General features: G+C 37.1%; 1 protein-coding gene across 1 annotated transcript; it reads left to right on the top strand.

Moving 5' to 3' along the window:
• The first annotated feature begins 212 nt into the window (after positions 1–212).
• LOC128730420 (homeotic protein deformed) lies at positions 213–12833 on the top strand. The gene is made up of 5 exons (XM_053823467.1): positions 213–879; positions 2348–2448; positions 2535–2718; positions 11859–12250; positions 12462–12833. The coding sequence occupies exons 1-5, from the start codon at positions 213–215 to the stop codon at positions 12831–12833; spliced, it is 1716 nt and encodes a 571-aa protein (XP_053679442.1).
• The last annotated feature ends 1630 nt before the right edge of the window (positions 12834–14463 follow it).

The raw sequence follows: 14463 nt of genomic DNA, 5'->3' as shown, positions 1-14463 counted from the left end.
ACTAGTGCGTATAGTGTGGTTCAAATCCATTTTCACCAGATTACGCAGAAATGAAATGTTGATATCTTTGAGCACAAATTAGTGATAAAAGAGCTTTGTAGCGACGCTCAAATCTGTGAAGCATAGTGCAAAGTGGTCGTTTGGTGAGTTGTATCCTTGCGCAAAGTGTGTGCCATCCGGCGAGTAAAGGCTCGGCCAAGTTGTGTTTGAAAATGAGTTCATTCCTCATGGGCTATCCACACCATCACATTCAATCGATGGGTATTAATATTGAGCCTAAGTTTCCTCCTAGCGAGGATTACACAAGCTTTCATAACGGATATGGTGCAGTTAACGGTATCACACAGACCGGAACTCCCGACTACTTACATCATGGTCAGTCAGACGTGCTGCATCACAATAGTACTACAGGAGTTGTTGGTATTACTACGGGAAACGTCGGTACGGGAAGTGGTGCCGGTCTCACCGGTAGTGGCACTGGAAACACAAACAGTGGGTCCGCGTCGGGGTATAATGGCTACTCATCACCGATGGCGAGTCATTATTATCACCACCCGCATCATCACCATCATCATCCTCATCATCACCATCCTCATGCGCACCTCCCGTCGCATAATGGATACGCATCTCCGGTGCAGATGCAGCCAGCACCGTCGACTCCGATAGTTCCATCCATAGCAACACTTCCACCCACCGTTTCGACCGCGGTTACAAACAGCTCCATTTCTAACCACAATTCCTACCCAACAAATGTGACCTCCGGATATTACAATGGGTACTATACGGCTCAAAGCCAAGGCCATCCAACTATGATGGACGCGCCACTACAGTGCGTTGGAACGGAAGTTAGCAATACAGCTCTTGGTCTGCAGGAACTAGGTAAGTGAAATTTGAAGCTAGAATTTTGTGTGCGGCAATAAATGTGCGATATGGCAATAATATACAATGCTATACGGCAATAAAAAGCATATAAAAAATCTGCCACTTAGTGCATTTTTATGGTGCATCGCTCAGCTTATCATTTAACAAAGAGAATTTCGCAAAACATTTTGAGCACAGCGTAATGAATGGTTCAAGGATGTTGTTTCACGTTATTTTTCTTGTATTATATTAATTCATAACTAAAATAGCTTTGGAACACAATATTTTTATGATAATATGAGTTCAATATTCCACTAAATAATACTGCCAATACTGATAGAAGAATCATCAAATATATCAAGCTAGACAGGTTCTGATGATTTGCCACAAAAAAAAACAAGAATTTTTGCTGAATAAAATTTGTTATACTGATAAAAAAAAAACATCAAGGATGGAAATGGTTTTGTAACAATAAAGTCTCGCTGAACCTTGATCGAGGATATAGATTACAAATCTACATTATTAAGCCTAACTCAAATGTATTATTGACACATTTATTTTGTGTTATTTTTGAAAAAGTTTGAAAATTGGATGCATTCGAATTGAAACTCTTTAGGAACTATAACAGTAGTTTTTACAACTGAAGGCAAACCCAAGTTGCCTTAAGGACTTTAAGCAATACAAATAACTTGATTTATCAGTTCCTGTTTAGAATTCCTTTGCATCTATTTTTTTTTCTTTTATTCTCTTAATCTCTTTTTCTTAAGCAATAGACTTCAATTTTACTTGAACTACTCCATATCGTCCTTTGTTTATGTTAATTTTTTTATTTGTATCCACCGTATGATGTATAAATTAGATGGTCAAAAAGTGCCTTAAAATTATCTAACACTAACTGGGCGCAATATGTCAATGAGTTGCACAAAGCAGTTGTAAAACAAAGAAAGGGTGCAGACTCCACGGTTCTAAGTAAAATAACACCATAATGAGGCCAAATTGGTCAAACAATTTACGGTGTTGAACATTGAGCAATTTCAATAAACTTCAGAAACGTAAGATAAAATCAACTTCATGTTTTATTTCTATTTAGTTAATGCCGTGAATCTGGCTTTCATGCTCTTTAAATATGACATATAGCTAATAAGCCAACCCCTCAAGAGTTGTTATACTAAGTACAATTTCTGTACTTTGTAGCTTATTTTCTTTCGCACAATTCAGGGTATTTTTTTATCTTTTTATTAATGCGACCTGGTACAAACTCTGCAGTAACATTCATTTTTCCATCCACTTATCCAATCTCCCATTTGTTTATCCATTTTCCAACTTCTCTTTATCGTCAAACTATCTGCCTCGCACTTTTTCTCTCTCTCTCTCTCTCTCACACTCTGTCAATTCCTTTGTCTTTCTCACTATATTTTTTTCTATAACTCTCTGTGTCTTCTCGTTTACTTTCCTGTATGATTTGCTGCATATCTTTTGATCGAAGGAATGAAATTGGATAGGCGAATAGAAGAAGCGGCCCCTACGGGCCAGCAGCTGCAAGAGCTGGGCATGAGGTTGCGTTGCGATGATGCAAGTTCCGATCAGGTAAGTTTCACCACTGCCAACGCGTGGAATGAAAATGATCCAATACCATCCTTTGACCGAACCCCATTCATTTTGCAAATTTTCAGGACGAGTTCCTGGATGAAGAACGCATGATGCTTGATCGATCGCCGGATGAGCTAGACTCCAACGACGGCGATTTGGACGAATTGGATTCGGATAACGATCTAGGAGACGATCTCATGCATGCGACGAGTGATGGTGAGCGCATCATTTACCCGTGGATGAAGAAAATCCATGTTGCTGGAGTCGGTGAGTAAATATTTTTGTATACTTCTTATTAAATCTCTAGCGGTGTCCATACTTTTGGTAAATAGACCTATGATCTAACATGCTGCCAGTGACATTCGATCGACACCACTCCTTTTTAACACAGTGAGAGGATCCATGGCTTTTTGTTTGAATTTGATAAATTAGCTACTCTCTTATCATGCCGGCAGATCAATAGCCATTGCAACCGATCAAACCACCGCTGCTTTTAATTCTCAGTAAGCGGGCTAACAAATGTACCCCTAGGTGGTAAAGAAAAAGTTGTATGATACCAAGCATCAAAACTCAAACGGCTCAGAGCGATTGAAGAAAATAAATTACTTCCAATTTATCACTCTTCTGGTGCGTTGGCTTGCCTCAAACACTCCACCGAAGACGGTTCAAGGTTACGTGAGGCTGAAAGTTTCCAGTCAAAGCAGCCGATGATTTGGATTTGACAAGCCTTAGTCGCTTTCGAGGGACAGGTTTTGGATGACAGGTTGCCCAAACAGTAGTGACGAATGGCCTTCACCAGTAAGTTCATCCCAATGCAATTTATTTACAATTTCTGGTGTTTTGTCAAGTTTTTCAGTAAGATTGATCCCTAGGGTATATGAGGGAAAAACGATCCATCGGAAATTCTAACATGTCCTGAAAGAATAACGTGTTGGAAATTATGGATCTCTGTCGATCGTTTAAGGATCATTAGGAATATTGTTCGTTTCAAGGGTCTTTCAAATTGAAACAGATTGTAAGCATTTGATATGGTCTGTCACAATATTAGGGACTTGAACAATCCCAACATAAAGCTTTGTAACAACAGAGAAGATCATGGGAACCACTGTTTTTGGTATTCAATATTAAAACAAAGAAAGCACTAGTACAAATATTTTTTTTTTGGTTCGATTGCATTTTTTTATAATTTATTTGGTTTTGACATTTTTTACGTAGTCAAATATACGCAAATTATGAATTTCAATTAATTTTATTATTTATAAAACAATGAAAAACAACAAATACCATGATCAACGAAAATATTAGTAAATTTGCACCGACCGTTTAATTTATATACTGTACACTGCAATATCTACACTGCAATGCTAAATATTTATTTGACTGTTCAAAAGATTTAACAATGGCGTTAATATTGTCTGAGTATGTTTTTCAATACACGCAGTCTGTTTTAGAGACAATATTTTAAAAAATGTGTCTATACTAAGCATGAAAAAACATCAAAGATGTAGAACGAAATAGGAACGAAGGATCTAGATTTTTTCACTAATATAGCTTATCCCATATCGAACAAAGATAAAAATATCATCAATAATCGAAATAGTATCATGTCACCACGTTCCACCTTATTCTCTAACAACCGCATATTGATTAACTTCGTTGGCATTTTGCGCGAGGTGTTAAACAAGGCTGGTAACAATGTGCTTACTTTTATAGCTGATTAAGTGATAATTCGATAAATCAACAGTTTTCACCTACCATACCACGCAGGCTTCCATGTTAAATACGCCAAAGATTAAGTGAAAGTAAAACTTTTACTCGGATAATGCATAAGGGTAAAAGAAACGCCCTTAGCTCGGGAGTTTTCTTTTACCCTGCAGATAACCTCTACATCAGCCTCATGAAACAGAAGCACCTACAAATTAGGAAACGTCGCAGAAGAACTCCCGAATAATTGATAACAACTAATTTATCTTCTGCGTCGCCTTGTCGTGCCTCACCATATTACGAGGGGGGACTTGGGTGGCTTCCGGGAACAACACGTTTCCACCGTTACCATTGGAAGAAAAGAGTGACTCAAGATTTTATCGAGCAAAATTTCCTAGTGGAAATGCTACCTAATAGCAGAATCTTTTCGTTACTATTTCGCCATCTGCTGCACTGTAATGAAGTTGAACGATGGATACAGCATTTATTATCAAGTTTGTTTGTGCAAAATCACACAAACCAGTCAAAACTGTCGGAAATTGTCAAACAAAAGTGTGAGTTTTAAGATACTGAGACTAAACCAAGAAAGAATACTGGTATCATATATCAATGTCAGAATGAGACGTGCAAACAGAAAATTTCGTGCTTTTTTCACCAGGCGTTTGATAGCTCAGCACTCACAAAAAATTTCCGATAAGCATTCCTGGCACATCATAGAAAACAGTGTACCATTTCTCCATCATCCAGTCAAACTTTTCGAGCCCCAGTCACTTTTAATGAGCTCATCGTTCCTATCGTCCACTTAGTACTAGGAATACAGATGAAGGAAAAACTTCAATCAAACTTGAACTAAGTTCAGAGGAATGTATAACGGCTCGAAGAAAAGAGTAACAAAGTACAAGAGAAAATGCTGTCAAAAGTTTGGCTCTTGAGACTAGGTTCTGACGAATTGAAGAATACAAATTGATTTTTTCAATATTGTATCGCTTTCATTACGTTCAGCTGTGGCCTGAAGGTAACTTTTCTTACTTCTTACGCAGATAATGTAAATATTATATTCTTCATCATTTCGTGAGACAGTAAACTGTGTTTTTGACTTAAATTAGAAAACACGGTACTATATTTTATAAAACTAGATTAATCTTCCATTAGATATTATTTCATTTTACTTTGAATGATTTATGTCTTTCCTTTTCGAAGTAGATAAGAATTCTCATTTAACGTGGATTTAACGTTACCTATATAAATCTTCTTGATTGGGATTTGAATATATTTGATTGTAATTAATTTAGTCACAATAATTTTGAAAACATTGCCATGCCGAGGGTTAAAATGATTATTGATACACAATAATTTCAAAACTCAACAAAATTATTATCAAAGTAGTTTAATGCTAATCATCTCTACATTGAGCCTCGCTCAATAAATCGGTCCTAATTAACTAGAAACCATTATTTTGCTTGAATATAAAAAACCAATATCACTCAAGAGTTCTCTTTTCTCCAAATTTACATAAATACCTCGTAGCCAAAACATCCACACCAGAAATTATAGTCTTTTAGATCACTTGCCTCGTTCACATGCATGAGCTACTTACTATCATGTTCCGAATTTCAACCATGGGTTTTAATCTGTTGATTAAGATTGTAAAAACCAGAAACTAATGTGTTTCGCTCACGCTTCCTCTCAAACGGCTGCTGATCCAAGACTAACGATTTCTTGTCCTTGCCCTTTGATCACGTTTTCCAGTTTGCCGTATTCCGTAGAATGGTCACAAGTCTTTACTGGCATCCAGTATGTATCCAAAACAACACGATCCAAGAGAACGCAGTGAAATAGATGATAGGAGCAAGTTTTAGACTGGTATAAAAAAGACCCATGAATGAAGCGTCGAATGACAAACAAAAAAATACATCGAAACAAGTAGCCATCAGCTGTGCAGTTATCGATCGTTTGGGATCTATTACATTTTTGTGTTATTCCAAACATTCATTATTTCTACCATGGAGCAGTCGATCAGTGGTACACGAAAAGTCGAAGCGAAGGGCAAAAAAAATAATAAAAACAGGCGAATAGAAAACACCCGAGCAGAGCCGGAACAAGACGCACGAATACATCAAAACCGGACTGCTTGTCGGTCTGTCAGCACCCACCCAAATGTTGAATGACGACAAGGTTGATTATAAGCCGCTTTTACACCAACCCGGTTTGGGGGGAACGGGTGCGCAGTTTGTTGGACTCATCATTCCACCTGGTGACGATGGGTTTGTGTATTGCCCCGTTGGCACATTCATTCAACCGGCACCAAGGACTAGTCATGCTTTTCATATTACCCTAACATACTATCCTCCCACTGCGCACGGGAATCACTTGAAAATGGGTACGGGCAATGTTTGCAGCTAAGCAAATGTGAGATGATGCGTTTCATGAAGGTGTGTAGGGTTATGGGGATGCGGTATGACATAGCACACTAGCACACCAACGGTGGGCTCCGACAGTGGCGACGGCCTTGCGAAGTAAAATACATCAGATCTATTCTTTACACACCAACGACATGTAATACCAAATCAGTCCCTAGGGTGCTTGCAAATAAAGGCACATGACTTCAAACATGCAAAACACCATGATTACCTTATGCTATTGGCAAGTGACGAATGCTACGATTTTTATAAATAAATGAAACGGATTAACCAGGTACTAACATGTTCGATTGAAACATTCATTTATGCTTGCTAAGGCTGTCAGCAAGATGTGCAATCCATGGATTTTAATCCATCTTTCACTAAAAATCACCAAGGGAGAAATGATTCGTCATCATGATCCTACCTATCGTGAGCAGGGATATTGCATTATCTATACCAAACCACAATGCTTCTGTTAGACTGAATTTTTTCACATTTCGTTTTTCATTCTACAAAAAAGGCACCGAATTGAACAACAAACTAATCACACATAAAATATATATATATATATATATATATATATATATATATATATATATATGTAAACATATATATATATACATATATATATATATATATATATATATATATATATATATATATATATATATATATATATGAATATATATATGAATATATATATATATATATATATATATATATATATATATATATAAATGTACAAATATATATATATATATATATATATATATATATATATATATATATATATATATATATATATATATATATATATATATATATATATATATATATATATATATATATATATATATATATATATATATATATATATATATATATATATATATATATATATATATATATATATATATATATATATATATATATATATATATATATATATATATATATATATATATATATATATATATATATATATATATATATATATATATATAAATATATATATACATATATACATGTATATATATAAATTTATATTTATATATACAGATATATATATATATATATATATATATATATATATATATATATATATATATATATATATATATACATATATATATATATATATATATATATATATATATATATATATATATATATATATATATATATATATATATATATATATATATATATATATATATATAAATATATATATGCATATATACATATATACATATATATATATATTTATATATATATATGTATAAATATATATATATATATATATATATATATATAATTATATATATATATATATATATATATATATATATATATATATATATCTATATATATATATATATATATATATATATATATATATATATATATATATATATATATATATATATATATATATATATATATATATATATATATATATATATATATATATATATATATATATATATATATATATATATATATATATATATATATATATATATATATATATATATATATATATATATATATATATATATATATATATATATATATATATATATATATATATATATATATATATATATATATATGGCTATTCATTTATACATTGGAAAACCATAAGTGATTACTTATGTAACAATGTCGGTATTTTTTTTATGTCTTGCCTTCAATTCATTGCATTTTTCATAGTGAGAAATAATTTTCTATTGATCATGCCCTATCGTAAGTTGTGGGTCACCATTAAGAACACAAAAGAATACAAGCTTTTGTGACCTTTTGTTCTCTCTCGACCGCCTTGACCAATCCGTACCAATTCATTAGGCTTCCTTTCAGACGGGAGTTGCATCAGATGCATTCGACATGTGAGAATAAATGAAGATCCGAAGAAATCTACCAGTACCGCGAGACAGACATGTCAAGTTAGTTCGATTTGCGAGCAATTAACCTTGAATCACATGTTTGCGTATCTCGATGTGTGTGTATATGCGTTAGATGTTCACACTGCTGCATACACCACAAACGTTAGACGTTTAAAATGATCTGTTCATCTTGCCCACTGCAAATTAGTTTCACATACCGTGTGAGCAGATCCGTGCTGCGAGTGCCAGTAAATACCATTGCGCTCTACTCATTCTTGTAAGAACAGAGAAGTATTAATCCAAAGATCAGAGGTACTTTTGCAATATCGGCCCTATGATTGACCATCCCGGCTGAAATCGTAATCGGTTCATTCCAAACACGTGGCTAAGAGTGTGTTGCATGACGTCAATTTTTGCAAATCATGCAACCGCGCATGATCAAACTGCATTAGGTCGTTTCTATCTCCTAGGTGTGCTGCTTTTTTGTTCCGTAGCTGGTCGGTGCTTTTGTGGCCAACTCAATGAAAAAGAACTTGAATCACCTTCTCCTTTACTTCTATAGATATTTGCAGCAGATTTCTTCGCGGGTGGTATGGTCTCAGTTCATGATGAGAAGTACATGGAAGTATACTAGCGTTTGTGATAATTCTTTTTCAGCTGATTAATGGCTCTAGCGAATGTTCATGTGATTATAACTAAACTTTGAAGCATCTTACTTTTGCTATTGGTTATTCAATCAACTCTTTTTATATAAATGTCTTAAACTGAAATAGCGTAGCTGATGAATCACGGACTCGCTTATAAAATGCAGTCGCAACGGTTACTGCACCGATGCAGCGAAATGCAGCCTAGCAAATCTTGCAAGTCACTCGCGTCAATATTGCAGCTCACCTTGCAATCGACGGCTCGGAGCGCTCAGTGGACCTTCGGCGCTATTTCTAAATCACACATGCACAAGAATAGCAATAACAACAATAATTATACTATGCAACGTGCCGGTCGAGCACAGATTTTGCGATCATGCAAGTCAATGTGACCCGAACCTTGATGTAATGTAGATAACTGTGCCAAGGTACTTTCGCTACCTAAGAGCCTATACAAGCTACGCGCTGCTTTCTATCGTCACCGTCAAGCCAAGCAGAACTGCGTTGGATTATGACTTTCCCTCTCATCTAAATCTTACAACTTGTGAGGCATATCCACATTCATAGCTGAAACATGTTCGACACCTTAGCAAACGTGGAAGCTTCTGTTTTATTTCAGTTCCTCCGTGTCGCTTCTAGACCGTCGCCAAAGAATGTCCTTGCTTTGTTCTTTTCTTCCCGAGCCCATGCTCCGTCTCCCATGTACCAATGCGTGTCGCCGATTCGCGGCCTCTCGGAATGGCGGCAAAAAAGGAGTTACTTTCGGACCGCTGCAGCACCGTAAAAGATTAATGATCACTCTGACGCGGCCTTTGGACACTTCGACAATCCGGAGCGAAACGTTCATCAGCACCATGCGGACAGCGGTAGTATCGCTTCCTTCATCATCCGCCGATGACCACCCATGAGACTCATTGCTCCGTTTGCTACGGGGGCGTCATCTACAGGCGGTCGACCCAATAGTGCTCGACAGTAAAAAAGCACGAAACACAACCTTCCTATCAAACGTCAACCATTCCACCCAGGGACCCTTTAGCCGTCAGGAGCAAGAGCTCGCCATGGTTATGTTAATGTTTCCGTTAGCGATCGTGGGCTATTTTGTCGTTTCTTGGACTCTACCCCTGTTCCTGCGTCAGCCAGCATTGACTCTAAATGGTGCTGTAGTAGGAAATAATGGCTGCTAGCATAATTTCATGAATCTAGGCACATTAATTACAGCCATGGGCGTTCGAAGATCAAAATTGGCTTTGCCATGATCGTATCAATACTGCAACTTTAGTGTTGCGCTGCGTAGGAAAAATAAAACAAAATTAGAAAACCACCGTTTATTTTTTGTTCTTCTAAAAAACAACCTAACTCCCCATCTACGCCGTCGACGTTCGACTGCGCTGCGAGAAAAAGAATCAAGATAAAGAAAAATCGTCACAAAGCAAGCGCCCCGGCGTGTTAATGATTAATTATTATTTCTTCAAATAACAGTGTATGTGAGGCTATGCCGTGCGATGAGGCACGGATCCGAAAGCCGCGTTACGCTGGATGCGCACAGTGGAAAATGTAATTTATAATGTATCAGCCAAACCAACCGCATGCTGTTTAGCGACAGCGACTGGAACAAATTCAAGTAAAGCCTGCATCCTTCCCATTGCTTTGGAGCATGGAGCGTTCGAAACGATTCGCTGTTACCTGGCTACCATTGGAATACTTTTCGACTGTCGTGAAAAAACACGTGAAGGGTACGGGTGTTTAGAGTAAAAATGAGCAAGCTTCAAGATTGACCCATGGAAATGTTTGGAAGACCACTGGTCGTGATTATGGCAGTTAACGAAGTTTCGTTTTTCCGTTCAACGTACGCCATTCCCGAAGCACTTTACGTAGAACAGAGCACAAAACACACACTTTATGCTGGTTTCTGATCACAGGCTATACCAAGCGAACAGGCATGGAACTTATTGAGTTTTACTTATAAAGGTAATAAGGCGCCTTCCTACCCATCGACTCGCAGCATCAGCTCCCAGTATTTCCTTCCTGGCAACAGATAGATTACCTCCAATGGGGGTTCCATCATTGCAGCGGTTCATTTGGCATTTGCATCGCGATGTAGTCGGTGATGTCAGTGAAGTTTCTTCGGCGAGAGTGACGAGGCCGCTGGGTGTGCGGGCGGCATAGCAAGTTCGACGATGGGGAATGTCAGATACTTTTCACGTCAATCAAGAAGGCTTTGTATGTCATTCAATGGCAACATGAATAGACAGACGGAGTGACGTGCCTTGCAGGCTTTCGACGAGGATAAACCATTGGTGGATGTATGGAAAGCAAGTGTGCCCTCTTTTCTAGCCCTTTTCTTTGCCATCATTTAGAACCCGGGCAAAAGAAGCTTCTTTGCACACTATTTTGCTTATGACACACACACACACACACGCGCGCGTGCGCACACACTCTCTGTTTTCGGTGAGCTGTGTAAAGATCAATACGACAAACGATCTGCGTCGATTCAAAATCGACAAAAAAGCTGTAGTGTACATGAACAAAAATCAAATGTCTTTTATCCAAAATGGTACTAATGGAATGTCACGTAAACTTTAAATCCATCACACATAAATTTAATCCATCACATTCTTCTTTCGTTATGTAAGGTCTTTTTCGAATTCAACTCCTTGCTATTGCACCATTGAAAAGTTTTATTTTTTTGTTATTTATGTATCAATGTAGGAAAAATTCTCATCATTAATGGTTTACTTTGTAATTAATGCCTTCAACCATCCCACATTCTTTAGCAAACGGATCATTTCAACCCGGCATGGAACCAAAGCGACAGCGAACCGCCTATACACGCCACCAAATATTGGAACTGGAGAAGGAATTTCACTACAATCGCTACCTTACGCGTCGGCGGCGAATAGAAATTGCACATACGCTAGTGCTTTCCGAGCGGCAGATCAAAATTTGGTTCCAAAACAGACGCATGAAATGGAAGAAAGACAATAAGCTACCTAATACTAAGAACGTACGTAAGAAAAACGGCGATCAAAGCAAAGCAACCGGTGGAAATGCTTCCACAGGCCAAGCCGGTGGTACCAGCAGTGGTAAGAAAGGCCGCAAAGCAAACGGCTCAGCAATGAACGGAAAATCAAAACAGCAACAGCAACAGCAAAATATTCAAAATGAAGTAAGTGTCAACTCAATTAAACATTGACAGGTTTATTGATATCTGTGCGTGTGTTAATCAGCCTGTACATGTAGTAGAACTGCATCATCTTCAATCGCAATGTTTGCAAATAAGTTGCATTGTGGCAGAGCAATTTGTTTTTATATAAAGAAAGCTCCAATCTTCCGTTTCTCATAAAGTGTTTTCCGAATCATGCTCTTTTTACCCAAAGTGTCTGCGAACCGACAGCTTAGAGAGTATAACGGATGTGCACGGTGCAATGTCGAGCGGGAACAATGGTTCGTCGCAATACATTTCGTCTGCCGATGTCAATGGTATGCTGCCGTTAGCAAACGGAACGAGTGGGACCAACGGCTCTGGTAATAGCACACACGGCCATGAACATCTCTCGCAACACCAGCAACTTCAACCGCATCAACAACACCATCATCACCCGCAGCAGCAGCAGCAGCATCAGCCTCTTATGAGCAATCAATCCTCTAGCAATAATAATAACAATAACAACAACAACAATACTAACATGAACAGTCTCCCACAACATTCCGTTAATATAAAAAATGATTACGATCTAACTGCACTGTAGTAGTGCCATTGGCTCCCCCATAAGCTTTCACCAGCGACTTTCCTACCAAATTTAAGACTTCTGCCTGAAACGACGCTATTGCTACTATTGACTGTAGTTTTTTTTTGTTTGTTGAAATTGCACTTTGAGTGTTTGGATGCAACGAAAGAGGATAATTTAACATCCACCGTTACGGATAAATAAAAACCAATCCCAATGTGCGAAATTATGCACAGTAGGGCATGAGCGCTAGGGGATTGAAATCTTAGTGTGTACACGGTGCTAAAGGAAATATAGCCCCATATATCCACCGCGTATCGCAACAAAACAAAGTGGTAACAAAACTACAGCTTGCAATTGCCACGATGGTTTATTCCGCAATCACAAGCTCCGCATTCGCTGTCGTTAAGGATATCACTGTAGGGTTTAGGACAATACAAAAAACTGCTCATTAACGGAATTACTTTGCTGATAAGTGATGTGGATCAATTTGTTTCATGTGTGGTGGATTCCTCAAACGTCGATAGTTTGAGCAAGTTATTTTTCGTTATCTGCAGCGAAAATTGAATCGAAACGCGAGTGTCATGTGGGAAGTGCCAGAATAAGCAAGTGAGTGAGTAAAAAAGAGCGAGAGAGAGTGAAAATATGTGTATGGAAGTGAGCAGGTGAAAAGCAAGATTAGGATATTATGCGAGTACGTGAATCAGGATTTCTGTAATCAACTGATTTTTTACAGATTTTAAGAGCCATTGGCGTCGGTCAGGTCAAAGCATGCGGATTTTAAGTGTTTGTTTGTAGTATACATGAATAAACACTTGAAATTTGCCGTTTTGCTCGAATTATTCTGACCAACGACTCCATCACGGATACAAATTCGGATGAAACAGTGATTTAGTTTTGTAAGGCAAGCATTCAACGCGAATCATTATGTAAATAAATGTTTATAGCACGAGATTGTACTAAAGACGGTTCGCAAGAAGTGAAGAAACAGCAGCTACGCAGCGTTTTTGCGTGATGATCTTATTTTCTATGAAGATATGCCTAGAATAACAGGATTCTTAGATTCTATATAGAGCTCGTTGATGGTATTAGGAAGGATGTATTTTCATTTCAATATGTATAGGGTAGAACATGCTCGACATGAATAAGTTTGCCAAGATAGATAATTTCATGATTTGCACTGCGTGCCATTTTTACATAGAATATAGCGTACAATTTTCTTTGTCATGCGCTCCCAAAGGACGTTGAGATGGGTTTGCATTACTCAAACAAACACAGCTACTATTTGGTTAGCCTTCCCAACCATCACTGATATGTTAAACCATCAATTTGTATTAAATTGGCAGCGATGCAAATACGACACTGTAAGTAGAAAGTAGGCATAGCTTTAAAGTAAGTCCGGTCTTTTGACTCTTCCGTGTGGGAAGATCAATAGTAGTACTAAGCAGCCACTAGTGAATAAAGCAAATCATCATAATTTGGAATTCTGGCTTCTCGTTGTTTATCGACGCAAGAGAATTGAGGAAACCTTATTTTTTATCATGTACCTCACAATATTGGACGCACCAGGCGAGTATGGTTCATTCACAGGATAAAATTTGCATGCACTTTTACAGTTTCTTGCCGACATCAACCAACGGGGTGTGGGCAA

This window comes from Anopheles nili, chromosome 2 (genome assembly GCF_943737925.1).
Source record: "Anopheles nili chromosome 2, idAnoNiliSN_F5_01, whole genome shotgun sequence".
NCBI lineage: Eukaryota > Metazoa > Arthropoda > Insecta > Diptera > Culicidae > Anopheles > Anopheles nili.
The sequence above is the reverse complement of the archived record's forward strand: the minus strand, read 5'-3'. Positions and strand labels throughout refer to the sequence as shown.